The following is a 17,554-nucleotide window of genomic DNA, read 5'->3' as shown; positions in this document are numbered from 1 at the left end:
GCATTTCCGCGTCAAACGTTTGTTGATTTTAAATCCAGACCTTCTCTGATGCTCGGGTCTGAGATCTCTCTCTCCGGCAGCCTTCATGGGTTTTAGATGTACATGTTTACGCACACACACACACACAATGATTCTTCGGATGGTTTTTGCATCTGTTCAGGGATCTTCCCGTCGTTCAGCTGAAGATTGAAGAGAACGGTTCTGAGCGAACGGTTCTTCGGAGACAGTTATTTGTTAATGATTCAGTCGATCTGATTCTCCAAGCATTTGTAAATGACTGAGAATAAATAAGAGCTTGAGTGACTTGCGCTGGGCAATATAGCTAAATATATATATATATATAATTTATAATTGTGCTCTTTCCTCACCATTGACGAGATATACCGTTTATGACATGTTTCCTTGCCATTGACGACTGTTTTGATCATCGTTCGTAATCCAATCTGCAGTCTTTTTGTTCAATGTTTTTTTTGGATGTTTATGAAACTTTTTTTTTTTTTTAAGCAAAGGCTTTGTTCTTTCTCTGTTCTTGTACATATTCATACAACAAAATAAACTGGGGATCATGAAAGTTTTGTGAATATGATAAAAAAAATGCGGGCGCAACTTTTTTTAGTAAACGCTGGCAGGGAAAGAGTTTATAATCTTTTTGTGTTTCCGGCTTTCAGTGATATTCAAAATCATAAAATTTATGGATTTGCTCTTTTTTTTTTTCTCCAGTGGAACCAGAATTTGGACCACAATTTCAGCAACTAATGCAAGAAGTATTTAGATAAATAATTTTTTTTCTTTTAAATCATCTGAAGATATAATGCCATATTCCAGATGTTGTAAATATATAATTTCCAAATATTTTCTTCTGGAACCAATTATAATGAGATGTCTATTAAATGTACAGCATTAAGGTGTGGGTCGCATACGTGAAGTTTTGCAGGCAAAAAAAAAGGTTCATTGTCAATAGTGTATCAAAGCATGAAACACAACTCACACTAAAGTCACTTTCACACTAAAGCAGTTTTAAGAATCTGCAGCTTGAGTCCGTCACACACACATGTCCAGATCGCACGCATCCCTGTGGAAATGACTGGATTTCGCCCATGAAAATTCGCTGAACAACAGAAAATGTGGGTTCTCCCTTTAAACTGGAAAACATAAATACCCCTAAAATGCACATGTATAAATTTATTCCGATTGATTTGAATCCTTCTGGTAATTTTGACCCGTAAAATATTTTTTAAAAAATTGAGTGTTCATTCGGAGAGGTCCAAGACCCCAGGACTTTTGTCGCATTTGAACCACGAATACACAAAAAAAACTATTTATTTATTATGTATTGATCAAATCTAGTAATTAAAAGATAAATATAAAAAATAAAAAAAAAGTATAATTTTACGGCTTCGGGTCGCGAGGGAAGGATGAAGGTTAAGTAGTGATAAAGCATTCAAAACACTATTATTGTGTAATTAAATCTTTAAAAACTCTCTTTCCAAACTAAAAAGAATGAGTTTTTCACCTGTGACCGCACAACCCTAAAGATTCCCAATGCTCTTTGCAACAGATCAGTCCACAAACCTCATGTGAAGCTGTGCGTTTACTGTGCTGTGCTTCGAGTGGATGATGGGATGGGTCTCGTCCAATCGCATGAAAGCCTGGGGTCGCTCTCGTGGCCTGTTAAACATCAGCATCTGGGTCAGCAGGTGTTTGTCCTCGCACTCGTTCACTTCTGCTCGATCCATCAGTGGCACACCAGATCGGTCCATCATAGCAGTCAGATCTATGAGGGAACGTGCACCTTATAGATCAAAGTAATGTAGGATTCTCTGAGCATAACTCACACTCGACCCGTCAAACACACACACACTGCGCTCTGATCTACACCGACAGCAGGCAGAGCAAACACACATTAGTTATTCCATGAAATGTGTTCTAGATAATGAACTAAATTTAAAAGAGCCTTTAAAAAGCTGTATCCCATAAGAAGAGAATTGTATATGATAAATCTGTTTAAAATGACGCTCTCCCATTAGACGAGCGGCTTTATAAGGTCGTCCACTGCCAAGCATCCGTCACTGGGTTCCTCAACCATCTGAAAACTTCTCACTTTATTTCAGTATGTCTTATTAACTCTTTCCCCGCCATTGGAGATATACCCAGCTGCAGGCCCGCAGCGCCACCAGCGCCAGAACCGGAAGTGAGGGAGGGGCGGAATTATTGACAATGACACAAGCATGGTTATTTTTGCAAGTATTTAAAAATATTTAAAATTGTTGCATCTTTTAAATAATATTTAGGGTATGTTTTTATTACACAGTGAGTCTATAGGAATACCAGACTTACATTTCACTGCTCGTTGTATGAACTATAACTGGTATGTGACAAATAAAGTGAATAATCCCTAAACCCACCCCTGATCCCTAAACCCACCCCTAATCCCTAAACCCACCCCTGATCCCTAAACCCACCCCTAATCCCTAAACCCACCCCTGATCCCTAAACCCACTCCTACTCCCTAAACCCACCCCTGATCCCTAAACCCACTCCTACTCCCTAAACCCACCCCTGATCCCTAAACCCACCCCTAATCCCTAAACCCACCCCTGATCCCTAAACCCACCCCTGATCCCTGAACCCACTCCTAATCCCTAAACCCACCCCTGATCCCTAAACCCACTCCTACTCCCTAAACCCACCCCTGATCCCTAAACCCACTCCTACTCCCTAAACCCACTCCTACTCCCTAAACCCACTCCTAATCCCTAAACCCACCCCTGATCCCTAAACCCACTCCTACTCCCTAAACCCACCCCTAATCCCTAAACCCACTCCTACTCCCTAAACCCACCCCTGATCCCTAAACCCACTCCTACTCCCTAAACCCACTCCTACTCCCTAAACCCACTCCTACTCCCTAAACCCACCCCTGATCCCTAAACCCACCCCTGATCCCTAAACCCACTCCTACTCCCTAAACCCACCCCTGATCCCTAAACCCACCCCTGATCCCTAAACCCACTCCTACTCCCTAAACCCACCCCTAATCCCTAAACCCACTCCTAATCCCTAAACCCACCCCTGATCCCTAAACCGACTCCTACTCCCTACACCCACCCCTAATCCCTAAACCCACTCCTACTCCCTAAACCCACTCCTACTCCCTAAACCCACCCCTGATCCCTAAACCCACTCCTACTCCCTAAATCCACTCCTACTCCCTAAACCCACCCCTGATCCCTAAACCCACTCCTACTCCCTAAACCCACCCCTGATCCCTAAACCCACTCCTACTCCCTAAACCCACCCCTAATCCCTAAACCCACTCCTACTCCCTAAACCCACTCCTGATCCCTAAACCCACCCCTGATCCCTAAACCCACTCCTACTCCCTAAACCCACCCCTAATCCCTAAACCCACTCCTACTCCCTAAACCCACTCCTACTCCCTAAACCCACCCCTGATCCCTAAACCCACCCCTGATCCCTAAACCCACCCCTGATCCCTAAACCCACCCCTGATCCCTAAACCCACCCCTACTCCCTAAACCCACCCCTGATCCCTAAACCCACCCCTGATCCCTAAACCCACCCCTGATCCCTAAACCCACTCCTACTCCCTAAACCCACCCCTAATCCCTAAACCCACTCCTAATCCCTAAACCCACCCCTGATCCCTAAACCCACTCCTACTCCCTAAACCCACCCCTAATCCCTAAACCCACTCCTACTCCCTAAACCCACTCCTACTCCCTAAACCCACCCCTAATCCCTAAACCCACTCCTACTCCCTAAACCCACTCCTACTCCCTAAACCCACCCCTGATCCCTAAACCCACCCCTGATCCCTAAACCCACTCCTACTCCCTAAACCCACCCCTAATCCCTAAACCCACTCCTACTCCCTAAACCCACTCCTACTCCCTAAACCCACCCCTGATCCCTAAACCCACCCCTAATCCCTAAACCCACCCCTGATCCCTAAACCCACCCCTAATCCCTAAACCCACTCCTACTCCCTAAACCCACTCCTACTCCCTAAACCCACTCCTACTCCCTAAACCCTCTCCCTAAACCCACTCCTACTCCCTAGACCCACTCCTACTCCCTAAACCCACCCCTACTACCTAAACCCACCCCTAATCCCTAAACCCACTCCTACTCCCTAAACCCACTCCTACTCCCTAAACCCACTCCTACTCCCTAAACCCACCCCTAATCCCTAAACCCACTCCTACTCCCTAAACCCACTCCTACTCCCTAAACCCACTCCTACTCCCTAAACCCACTCCTAATCCCTAAACCCACCCCTGATCCCTAAACCCACTCCTACTCCCTAAACCCACCCCTAATCCCTAAACCCACCCCTGATCCCTAAACCCACCCCTGATCCCTGAACCCACTCCTAATCCCTAAACCCACCCCTGATCCCTAAACCCACTCCTACTCCCTAAACCCACTCCTACTCCCTAAACCCACTCCTAATCCTACCCATCTTGATCCGACTCCTCCCCGTGGATCTCATGTACTGCATTGAGGTGCTACTGGACATTTCTGGCTTTCCGTGTTTTCCGCTGTTATACGGTAGGGGGCGCTGTTACACATCTTCTGAATGATTACTAATGCTGCGTCCCAATTCGCATAATATCCGTCCTAAATAGTATTCGAAAATATAATTAGTACGTCCCAAATCGTAGTATGTTAAAATGAGTGTTTCAAAGAGACCCGGATGGTCTACTATATCCGGTCAGAATCCGAAGTGCAGATCGATACGCGCTAATATTGCCCACAACCCATCGCACACTGCACGAGGATTTGGTTAGAACTACAAACACGAGTGAAAAGTGTTCAAAAACTACAGACATGGAGGACGCGCGAGTCCGGCGGTGGTGTAGAGAGGTTTAGATAAAGGGGTTTGAGTGATTCATTATCAGTATCTAACCTGAGGAAAATGTATGTATTCAATGTTGTCTACATTGTGAACTATGATACGAGCTGTGTTCTGAGTGTGTGTGTGTGTGTGTGTGTGTGTGTGTGTGTGTGTGTGTGTGTGTGTGAGAGAGAGAGAGAGAGAGAGAGAGAGTGTGTGTGTGAATGTGAGTGAGTGAGTGAGTGAGTGAGTGAGTGAGTGAGTGAGTGAGTGAGTGCGTGCGTGTGTGTGTGTGTGTGTGTGTGTGCAGAACGCAGCTTGTATCGTGCGGGCCCTGTCTGAGTGTGTGTGTGTGTGTGTGTGTGTGTGCAGAACGCAGCTCGGATCGTGCGGGCCCTGTCTGAGTGTGTGTGTGTGTGTGTGTGCAGAACGCAGCTTGTATCGTGCGGGCCCTGTCTGAGTGTGTGTGTGTGTGTGTGTGCAGAACGCAGCTCGGATCGTGCGGGCCCTGTCTGAGTGTGTGTGTGTGTGTGTGTGTGTGTGCAGAACGCAGCTTGTATCGTGCGGGCCCTGTCTGAGTGAGTGTGTGTGTGTGTGTGTGTGTGTGTGTGCAGAACGCAGCTCGGATCGTGCGGGCCCTGTTCGAGATCGCCCTGAGGAAGCGCTGGCCCGTCATGACCCACCGCCTGCTGAACCTGTGTAAGGTGATCGACAAGCGCCTGTGGGGCTGGGCTCACCCGCTCCGGCAGTTCAGCGCTCTGCCCTCGTCTGTGCTGTCCCGCCTGGAGGAGAGGAAGATCACCCTGGACCAGCTCAGAGACATGGGCAAAGATGAGATCGGTCAGTCTCACACAGTCTCCTGCACTGCTCAGGGGTAGACTCTGTCTTAGACGGCTGTTTCTCACCACAATTTATATTTTCAAAAATATTTGGATGTGTGTATGCATGTGTGTTTTTTAATGTTATTTTTATTTAAATCTAGTGTTTTGCACATGTTTCTGTGATGGTTTAAGGCTTTGATATCATAAACCTGATATAAAATCAATGGAAGTCTATGCAGTGTCCTCACTAATACAGTGAAACGCGTGTGTGTGTGTGTGTGTGTGTAGGTCACATGTTGCATCACGTGAACATCGGGCTGAAGGTGAAGCAGTGTGTTCATCAGATCCCTGCCATCCTGATGGAGTCCAGCATTCAGCCAATCACACGCACGGTCCTGCGCGTGCGCCTCAGCATCACCCCCGACTTCAGGTGGAGTGACCAGGTAACCATGGCAACCGCATCCAGGGCCTCACACAGGATCTGGATGTTCAGTTCCTTACACCAGCCGATCCCAAACTCATCCACACAAAACATTCAGGCCTAACTTGATGTTTTTGGATTACACAGTTTTACAGAAACAAACTAATAAAGTTAACGTGATGCATAAGTGTCAGTCATACTTAAAGGGTACGATTTCTGCTCTCAAAAACTCTTGCAATAGTTTACTAATTATCTATATGCATCTGTTTGATTTTATTGAAAAAAACATATTTTGAAAAATTCATTTATTCAAATTGCTGCATAAATCTGTTCATTAAAAATCTGAAAACAATTACATTTATTCAGTTAAACAGCAGTTTTTTTAACTCTGCTTTCTTATATTACACTGAGAGATCAACTTGAACATGTTAAGTATTGTTTGAAATATATATATATGTATCAATTACAATTATTTTGTCGTGGGTTACTACTGTACAAGTTTCTCAAGCGAATGCAAAATATTTAAGAGAAAACGCAAAAGCATTGACAATTTTTCTTCTCTCATATTTGTCCATCACCATGTCCCTCTAGGGTCTCTGTAGCTTTGAACATGTTTTGGTGGAATAATATGATAAGGCCCTTGGCAATTATGAGATAATAATGTAATAAAGGGATGCGCAGTCTGAAAACTTTAGTATAACTAAAACATTATATTTGTAATGGCCTATAACTGTATATTCTCTCTCCTTACACTAAACTGAACCAGCACAGAAAACGTTCTGCATTTTTACATTTTCAAAAACATCACTTATTATGATTTATAATCTGGTTTCCTCATAGGGACCAAAAAATTTCCATTTTGACATTTTTTCTCTATGATGTAGGGTTTACCAGGACCACACACACACTCACTCTCTCACACACACTCACTCTCTTTCTTTCTTTCTTTCTCTCTCAAACACACACACACATGCTCACACACACACACACGCTCACTCTCTCTCACACACACACACACACACACGCTCACTCTCTCACACACACACACACACGCTCACTCTCTCTCACACACACACTCACGCACACACACTCTTTCTTTCTTTCTCTCTCAAACACACACACACACGCTCACTCTCTCAAACACACACACACACACTCACTCTCTCACACACACACTCTCTCTCACACACACACTCACGCACACACACACACACTCTCTCTTTCTTTCTTTCTCTCTCAAACACACACACACATGCTCACACACACACACACGCTCACTCTCTCACACACACACACACACACACACACGCTCACTCTCTCTCACACACACACTCACGCACACACACTCTTTCTTTCTTTCTCTCTCAAACACACACACACACACACGCTCACTCTCTCAAACACACACACACACAGTCACTCTCTCACACACACAGTCTCTCTCTCTCACACACACACTCACGCACACACACACACACACACACACTCTCTCTTTCTTTCTTTCTCTCTCAAACACACACACACATGCTCACACACACACACACGCTCACACACTCACACACACACACTCACGCACACACACTCTTTCTTTCTTTCTCTCTCAAACACACACACACACGCTCACTCTCTCACACACACACACACACACACTCTCTCTCTCTCTCTCTCAAACACACACACGCTCACTCTCTCACACACACACTCTCTTTCTCTCTCTCTCTCTCTCTAAAACACACACACACACACACACTCACTCTCTCACACACACACTCATGCACACTCTCTCTCTCTTTCTCTCTCTCTGTCTCTCTCTCTCTCAAACACACACACACACTCATGCACACTCTCTCTCTCTCTCTTTCTCTCTCTCTCTCAAACACACACACACACTCACTCTCTCAAATACACACTCACGCACACTCTCTCTCTCTCTCTTTCTCTCTCTCAAACACACACACACACACACTCACTCTCTCAAATACACACTCACGCACACTCTCTCTCTCTTTCTTTCTCTCTCTCTCTCTCTCTCAAACACACACACACACACACTCACTCTCTCACACACACACTCATGCACACTCTCTCTCTCTCTTTCTCTCTCTCTCTCTCTCTCAAACACACACACACACTCATGCACACTCTCTCTCTCTCTCTCTTTCTCTCTCTCTCTCTCTCTCAAACACACACACACGCTCTCACACACACACACACACACACACACGGTCACTCTCACACACACACTCTCTTTCTCTCTCTCTCTCTCTCTCTCTCTCAAACACACACACACACGCTCACACACACACACGCTCTCTCTCTCAAACACACACACACACACACATGCTCACACACACACGCGCGCTCACACACACACACAGGCTCACAGTTGGTTCTTGAGGATCTGAAGGCATCATTGATTTGTCGTCTCCTCCCCTGTGTTTAAGAGCACAAAGGCTTGAATAGCCCAGATCTGTGTGTGTGTTGTTCTCCTGAGGGCCACAGATGGGCCGCTCTGAGTCATGTGACCAGAACTCCTCCAGCGTGACACCCAACAGCTGGAAGACCATCAGCACACACTAATCACCCGCCAGTGTCCTCGCTCACACACATTAACAAGGCATTAACAAACATTACATAACGCTTCATCCACTTACTACTTCATGTATCCTAATACATAATGTAACGCTAGCGTTCACTAGCGTTCAAACATTTGGGCTCAGAACGATTATTATTCGACAGATCTTAATGCTTTTATTCAGTAAGGATGCGTTAAAATATGACTTAAGACATTTATACTGTTACAAAAGCTTTCTTTTAAAAAAAAAAAAGACTCATGAATATGAATAGATAATAATCAGAAATGTTGAGCATCAGATCCTCATATTAGAGTGATTTCTGAAGGATCATGTGACCCTGAAGACTGGAGTAATGATGCTGAAAATTCAGCTTTGATCACAGGAATAAATACAATTTACAATATGTTTTCAGTGCATGTTGAAGCAGGAGTTAAACACGGCTATAGTTCAGGTTGCTAATGTGAATGAAGCTGTGTGATTCAGATTCAGATCAAACAGCCCAAGCTTGATTTATCCACACCGTGAGCAAAGCGGAAAAACTCATCCGGACGCTTCCATGCAAAATACGAGCCGCCTGACGTTTGATACGTACAGTTTATCACTCGCTTTAACGTGAAACAGTCTACAGCTCAACAGGCTGTAAAGATTAACTTACTTTTCACTAAATACAAGCCATCTGATCCCGCAGATCCAGTGTCTATGAAGCAGCGATGCGGATCAGCAGGAGTCCAGGCGGATGGCAAGCTCCCGACGGGACGTTTTTATGCTAACACTTTACAATAAGGTTCATTAGTTAAAGGAGTAGTTCACTTTAAAAAAAACTTTTGCTGATAATTTACTCACCCCCATGTCATCCAAGATGTCCATGTCTTTCTTTCTTCAGTCGAAAAGAAATTAAGGTTTTTGATGAAAACATTCCAGGATTTTTCTCCATATAATGCACTTTGCTGGGCACCAAACGGTTCAAGGTCCAAAAGACAGTTTCAGTGCAAACTGCAAACTGTTCAAAGGGCTTTAAACGATTCCAGACGATGAATAAGGGTCTTATCTAGAGAAACGATCGCTCATTTAAAAAATAAATAACAAAGTTTAAGTTTTATAGGCACAAATGCTCGCCTCGCTCTGTTCTGTGTGACTCTCCTGTTCGAACTCGTTCATCAAAATGAACGAATCTTTTTTCGAGTCATTTGATTCATTTAACGAACGAAATGAACGAACTGACTCGGAAAAAGATTCGTTCATTTTGATGAACGAGTTCGAACAGGAGAGTCACACAGAACAGAGCAAGGCGAGCATTTGTGCCTATAAAACTTAAACTTTGTTATTTATTTTTTAAATGACCGATCGTTTCGCTTGATAAGACCCTTATTCATCGTCTGGTGTCGTTTAAAGCCCTTTGAACAGTTTGCACTGAAACTGTCTTTTGGACCTTGAACCGTTTGGTGCCCAGCAAAGTACATTATATGGAGAAAAATCCTGGAATGTTTTCATCAAAAACCTTAATTTCTTTTCGACTGAAGAAAGAAAGACATGGACATCTTGGATGACATGGGGGTGAGTAAATTATCAGCAAAAGTTTTTTTAAAAGTGAACTACTCCTTTAAAGTCCCTGTGAAGGCAAAATTAAGTATGTGTTCTGAGTTTGTCACACCACAGAAAAATGTGTTATTAGTCACCCAGCCAAATTTGAATGATAAAAAAACCCGGCAAGTACATAAAATAAGCTATCAAAATCTTGAAAAAATGAGCAGTATTCTCTGCTCTCAAACGCTGGGGGCGTGTCTTCTGGGGGCGTGTCTTCTGGGGGGGATGTCTTCTGGGGGCGTGTCCGCTGGCTGCGCTGAAACCACGCCCACTCGCGGGAAAGCTGCCGACGGTGATATTAGCTGATACTGCTTTCGGGACGGGGAGATGAAGGCCGAGGCGGGAGATAGTCGGTTCGGCCCCATTCGCCAGTAACAGCGGATTATCAGTGAATCCCAGTTGTCTCCGACGAAAGTTTATAAAACTATCATGTGTAAAACGATCGCTACAGTACAGAGGCGGGTGTTGGCAGTGATCCTCAGCTCTCCATCAAGGTTGGCTCTTCACAAAATTAATCCACCTCTTCTTGATGTGATCGTTTTTTGGAAATTTAAATAAAGACACCGATCTGTTTTGTAAGTGATCGCATCCAGGTAGTAGCCTACGCATTTCCGTGTCGAAGGCATAGCTAGCTAGCAAACTGTAGGCTGTAGTAACTAATAGTACTGACAGTGACTCGCGATTGAGCGCCAAACTGATGTGAATGTGCTCTATTGTTAGGGGAGGGGCCAGCCTCAGTGCGTCATCAGGTAGGGGCGTGTCCACGAGCTCAGGGGCTCCAGTGCGTCATCGAGCCCCGTTTTAGCCCCGCCCAAAAAATCCGGAAAATAGCAATGGTGAAAAACTGTTTAACGGTCTAACTCCACAATTCAGTACTTCACAGTTCACAGTCTGTGTAATATGTTTTAGCAATACATTTCTAACATTTATAATGGGTTTAGAATTGCCTTTACAGGGACTTTAACTACCTTACTTAACATGAACTAAGAATGAACAATACTTCTACAGCATTCATATTAATTTCAACATTTACTAATACGTTATTTAAATCAAAGGTTGTATTTGTTAAAGGACAAGTTGGGTATTTTACACTTAAAGCCCTGTTTTAAGATCGTTTCTGATGAAATAGAACGGTTAAGATTGAAGAAACCGTTCTCACAGAAACCGAAATTTCTCGGGACAGCAGCATGTGTCCAAATGTCAATCTTAACCGTTCTATTTCATCAGAAACGATCTTAAAACAGGGCTTTAAGTGTAAAATACCCATATAGTAACACATGTTTTGCTCATTGTTAGTTCATGTTAGTTAATACATTTACTAATGTAAACTAATGAACCTTATTGTAAAGTGTTACCATTTTAATTTTGGACTGTATCAGACCTCTCAAAACAAATTAAATCAAATTTAGTTAGTGTGATTTGTTTGGAATTAATAGCCACTTGAAAAAAAGACAAATAGGTTTTTTATGGAAGTTTTTTTTTTTTTTTTTTTTTCATGTAATAGGTATTTGATGTATTTATAAGTCATGTGTTGTTTGGCCATGTGGTTTCCATGGAAACAGTAGTGTCCACTTTCATGATCGTCACAGATGATGTTGTTCTGGCTCTCATGGCTCTTCTGATCCGGTGTTGAACAGGTCCACGGGTCGGTGGGAGAGCCCTGGTGGCTGTGGGTGGAGGATCCCATCAACGACCACATCTACCACTCCGAGTACTTCCTCCTGCAGAAGAAACAGGTACACCTGCGGATCACAGCGTGACCAGGGGCAGGAGCGCTCAATTACACGCCTCACCTTTAAACGTAATGTAACGTCGCATCTCCAAAAACACTACTCTTCAATCAGGGTTCGTACAAGGTGCTTAAAGCTGCAGTCCGTAACTTTTTTGGGTTAAAAATTATCCAAAATTAATTTTTGAGCAGGTACATAACCAGCCAGTGTTCAAAACTCTCTGCTTGCCGTAGCTCGATTCACAGCGGTAAGCTTGTAATAATGTTTTTGACTCCAGTGGTGCTGGTGGATTTCAGCGGGAGATTCGAGCATGTGTTTGCGTCATTACGTCACATCTGCACACACACATCTGTACACATACACATCTGGACACACACATCTGCACACACACATCTGCACACACACACCTGTCCACATAAAGAAGAGTCTCGGCTAGTCGGCTGTGAGTGTGAGGATGCTGGAGGAGATTTATAGCCTTTTCTCACAGCACTTGACATAATTAAACTTATTAATTTGATGGCGGATCCAGAAAGGTTCAAACGACGATCACCAGCGACAGCAGACTCGCCCGCTGTAACATGCAGAAGACTTCGTTCGGACTTCGGAGCGGCGACAGAAGAAGAGACTGGAACGGCCCATGCGGAAACCAGGATAATATCGGAAGGGCATTACATGTAGTCACGCACTGCTGACGTTGAACATTAACAAATTTGAGAACAAAGTATAATTTGCACGGTTTTGCGTGATATGAAGAGCGATCGTTAGATTTAATCAGCGCGATTTACTGCAATGTCAGAACCAGAACAAAGGTGGATGTTGCTTGTTCAGATGACATTTTCCAGTGAATATGATTATGTTGGTCATACTTCCAAAAAGTATAATCTGTGATTCTGAACGCCAGTATCCACACCAGCGGCGACTGACACACACACTCTCCTCAAACACTGTGTTCATCCGCGCTGTGCCGCGCCGAGGCACAACTCACGTAAAGCTGATAATTCCGCGAATGACTGCAATTGCAGATTTCGAACAGAGATGGCGACAGAGAGGAGAAACGGCAGACTGCAGCTTTAAAGTGCTTGAATTACTTGAATTTGACTTTTTAAAATGTAAGTCCTGGAAAACCTTTGAAAACAGCCATATTTATGAAAAGGTACTTGAAAGTGCTTGAATTATTGAAAGACAATAAATGTGAAGTTAGTTTTTAATTTGATTGATTAAACAATCTTTTCATGAATAATTAATGCTGCAGCCCATCTGATATAGAGCCATTTCACATGGTTATGAGTGTAATATTCCTCATATCCAAGTATATTTACTACTTTAATTCTTCAGGTCAATCATATATTCATGAGGGAAAAAATCAGTTTGAATTAGGAAAGCGATGTCTTTATCATAATGTCCTTTTAATGGTTAAAGTTACCGCAGTCATTGCATGCGCTGCACTTTATTTGTACCATTTTGTTTTATTAGTTTATTTTTATTTATCTAGTTAAAATATAATAAAGATATGTTTGGTAAGTGAGATCTCTGGCTATAAAAAAAATAGTGCTGGAAAACAGTATCTGTACGAACCCTGTCAATGGAAAAACAGTGTTTTTAAATAATTGAACACTGTGTTGTCCAAGTTGATATTGTGGCTTTAGACACTTGCATGTGTCATGATACAGTATTATTAACATTTGACCAAAATCAAGCATAAATGAAGGTTTTTGCCCAGGGAATGTCAAACTACTGTACATGTTTTGTCCATGATTAGAACATCATCTGAGGCAGTAAGTGCATCACATTACGTTTTCATCAGCTTACGGGTTATAGTTCACTGTAGTTATGTGTGGCTGCTCAGTGTTTCCACTCATTTGGCCAAAATCTCATGGTATAAAAGCTGAAGTTGAACAGGCTATTTAAAACAGTATCGGCTATGACTTGATGACACTTTCTGCCCATCAAATACATAAAATATTAGCCGTATAATGTTTCTTGAGTAAAGAAAACGCTGTACGTATTCAAAAACTCAATTCTTTATTTATCCTCGCAAACAAGCAGAGACTATCCAAACTGTGTTCATGATAGAGGTGGGTGGAGTTATGAGGTTTGACTGACAGCTTGAGGAGCCAATGGAGACACGAGGTTCAGTCACAAGCTCTTTTAAATCTTTTCATTGGTTAAATATGTGCAGACGTAAAGGGTGACCAATAGTAATGATTTATGGAGAAACGAGGTTTCTGCCCGACAGTGACGATATGCGGTTGTTATTATTGTTAACTAAAACTATTAAAAATGGTTAATTAATTGAAGTTAAGGTCAAATAACAAAATATATGAATATTAAATAAAATTTAAATAAGTTGCTTTGGCAACTAACTGAAATGAAATGAGTTTAAGTACTAAAATGGCTAAAAATGAATTAGAGCTACAGTAAATAGAGATATTTAAAAAAAATACTAATAAAAATGACAAAAGCACATCACAGAATTACTAAAATGTATCCGGTATCATCCGCCTCCAGTTACTTTTAGCTGTATAATAATAATAATTAATAATGTAAGTAGTACAAACACGCTGGTTTGTAGCGCAAATAGTTTCACTGTTATTCTTCTAGTTATTTACCCATAGTTGCTAATGAGTTGGAAGTTTCACGCATTCACATTTAACTGGATAATGCTATTATAACACACTATCTGCACAAAAAATCCTCAATTTCAGATGCAAGTGTGATTGTGTGTAGTGGACAGTGTGTCAGGGTGAGCTGAAGATAACCACATGTTCTCTGTCAGGTGTTGAGTGGAGAGCCTCAGCAGGTCGTCTTCACCATTCCCATCTTTGAGCCTATGCCTTCCCAGTATTACATCCGAGCCGTGTCTGACCGCTGGCTGGGCTCTGAAGCGGTGTGTATCATCAACTTCCAGCACCTCATTCTGCCTGAGAGACACCCGCCACACACAGGTGCGTCACACACACACACACACACACAACTGAGACAAGCTGTCAGCAATGTCATGGCGTAGTCTTATAGTCTGGCGTTATAATGTATTTGCTGTTGGTGTTCTGTGGAGTGGGTAAAACTGTTTTTAATGGCAGGCTAGCCGTTACCGTTGACTCGCGCTAGCCTAGCACCGGCGAACTATGCAACTGGAACGACTGGATGAACATTTTTGAAAACTGTCTAAGTAACACTAAGGCTAACTTGGAAATGAGGCCCGATGTCCAAAATCCTGAACCACCCCTTTAAATTAAATTATAATATTAAATGATTTACGACAGCGGTAATGGACAGTTCCGCTTCCAACCTGTAGGGCGACCGAAGAGGAAAAGTTCATTAGTGTTGCTTTAAAATGATTGTGCGATGTATACAGTGTTTCACTCCTGACTGCACGATGAATTGTCGTCGAGACATCCAGCCAGGATTCAGCGCTGACGAGCCAGCCACACGAGAAGCAGTGCGACCCGGGACGAGAGGTCTGCAGGGCCCGAACCCGACCGGTACTAATCAAAACCCCAAATCCGGCGCTGTGAAGATGTCCCTGTACTCTTGCTACCATAAGCCAACACAGCTTTGTGAGACCTACACCGCACGCACCCGCTGAGCTCTTTATTGGATAATATCGTATAATAATTTATCATGCAGTCAGGAGTGTGTTATTTTAGTCTCTTGATTAATTTTACATATTCTGGTGTTTTTACTTTGTACAGCGACCTTGAGTGTCCAGAAAGGCGCTTTTAAATAAAATGCATTATTATTATTATTATTATAACGTTTTAAATAAACACATCAAGATGTAGAAAATGTGTATGATGTAATGTGTTATTGGATAGCAGCCTACTTTGGACAAAGCTGATTTCTGAAAGACGCAAGAGAAATGCGGCTATTGATTCACGTTTTGAGTTTTCACTCGTGTATCATATCGCCTCTCGAGGTTTAAAACATTTAAATATACATATCAAATAGTAGAAAATGTTAATGATGCAGAATTTTATTGATATTGCTCTGATTTCTGAGACACGGCAGCGCAGCTGTTTGACTTGTGCCTTGCTCAGTTTACACTCATTCTCTTCACACACACATTATTTAGTCATTTTAGAGGTGTATGTCCCCTGGCTCACCTATTATCCAGAAAACACGCGGAATATTTGACCTATTATTCTGTGTAATTCATTGCAGTGCAGTTTTCCCTGCATCATTCGGCACTGAAATACGGTTTCCCTCAGTCATTGTTTTACCTTATCGTACTCGAAAGAGCACATGAGCAGGAACACAACCGCAAAACAGTTCTGTTAATATATGAATTATATATGTGAACATGCTTCCACTCTCTTGCACTCTTTCGGCCACAGGACAGCAGACGGCATGCAATGCAAACCTTATCTACATATGAAGAGTTTGGTTCCAAAACGCAATAAATCCATTTAGATTAATTTGAGTAAAAATGTGTTTTCTTTACCAGGAAAGTGGAAAGATGAAAACCACTATTTTCTGTTTCAAACTTTCACATAGCATTTGTAGGTCATAATAACAAAAAAAATTTAAATCCAGGTTTTGATTTTCAAAGATTTATTATAAAAACGGATTATTTTTCCCCCCAAAATGCAATAAATCCATTAAAAAAAAAAAAATCAAAATGCGATTAATCCATTGAATCAATATAAAAGTTTTTTTTTTTTATATTGAAACTGTTGAAAATACACAACAACGTAAGTTTATTAGTATAATATTTTTATTAAGAACTGTAAAGAAGATTGAAAACATTTTTCCTCCTCCCGAGTGCCTCATCTTCTTCATCTCCTCCCGTAAATGATTCGATTTCGATGCCTTACGTTTCTCACCCACCGCAGAAACAACCACAGGTTCATCAATGCCGTCAAAATTATTCATTTTTTTGTTTGTTTGTTGATCGAAAAGTACAAAATAGATAAGAAAAACTAGGAAGCCGGGTGTGTTTAAGGCGCTGCCGTTACTGTTTACATTGCGTGGAATGGTGCATTGTGATTGGTTGAGAGTGGAATGGTGCGTTGTGATTGGTTGAGAGTGGATATATCGCATTCTGCAGAGAAGGGAGACTGCCGTTTGTCGCGGTTTGGAAAGAAAGGGAGAAAACATGACAGAATAACACGGCGGATATCGCATTTTACTTCAAATTAAACATTGACTTTTCAATACCAACCAGATATAATACTGATTTTTGCAGTAACTAAATTTTTTTTTAAATGGCGTTTATCGCGTTTTGGAACCAAACTCTTCATATATCATCAAATATATATATATATAGTTTTTCTTAGTTACAAACCCTAACCTAAACATAATTATGAAATATTAACCCGAACCCGAAACCCACAAGCTCTTCGGGACCCGTCGGGCTCGGGTCGGCAGTCCAAAATATTGACTTTTAATCACCATACAGGCCAAAGATCATAATAATGAGCAAAGTGTAGTCAATGAGTAGAGATGAAACGGAATGAAAATATCATATCACGATTATAATGACAAAAATAATCACGGTTATCAATATTTTAAAAGTACTGATACACACACGTAAATAAATGAAATTACACACTTTTGTTTGG

The 17,554-nt window shown here is 42.2% G+C and overlaps 1 protein-coding gene across 1 annotated transcript in view; it reads left to right on the top strand.

Moving 5' to 3' along the window:
• LOC130078189 (activating signal cointegrator 1 complex subunit 3) overlaps positions 1–17,554 on the top strand; it is a gene marked incomplete at both ends in the record, with an annotated part of 215,830 nt that overhangs the window by 145,985 nt on the left and 52,291 nt on the right. Inside the window, 4 exons of the mRNA XM_056243713.1 lie at positions 5,476–5,701; positions 5,971–6,125; positions 11,901–11,999; positions 14,770–14,938. Of these exons, the coding sequence (XP_056099688.1) occupies positions 5,476–5,701; positions 5,971–6,125; positions 11,901–11,999; positions 14,770–14,938 (649 nt within the window). The remainder of the gene's footprint in view (positions 1–5,475; positions 5,702–5,970; positions 6,126–11,900; positions 12,000–14,769; positions 14,939–17,554) is intronic.

Source organism: Rhinichthys klamathensis, unplaced genomic scaffold (assembly GCF_029890125.1).
Source record: "Rhinichthys klamathensis goyatoka isolate OS25496 unplaced genomic scaffold, OSU_Roscu_1.1 h1tg000829l_1, whole genome shotgun sequence".
Lineage (NCBI taxonomy): Eukaryota > Metazoa > Chordata > Actinopteri > Cypriniformes > Leuciscidae > Rhinichthys > Rhinichthys klamathensis.
This window is presented reverse-complemented; position numbering and strand designations above follow the sequence as displayed.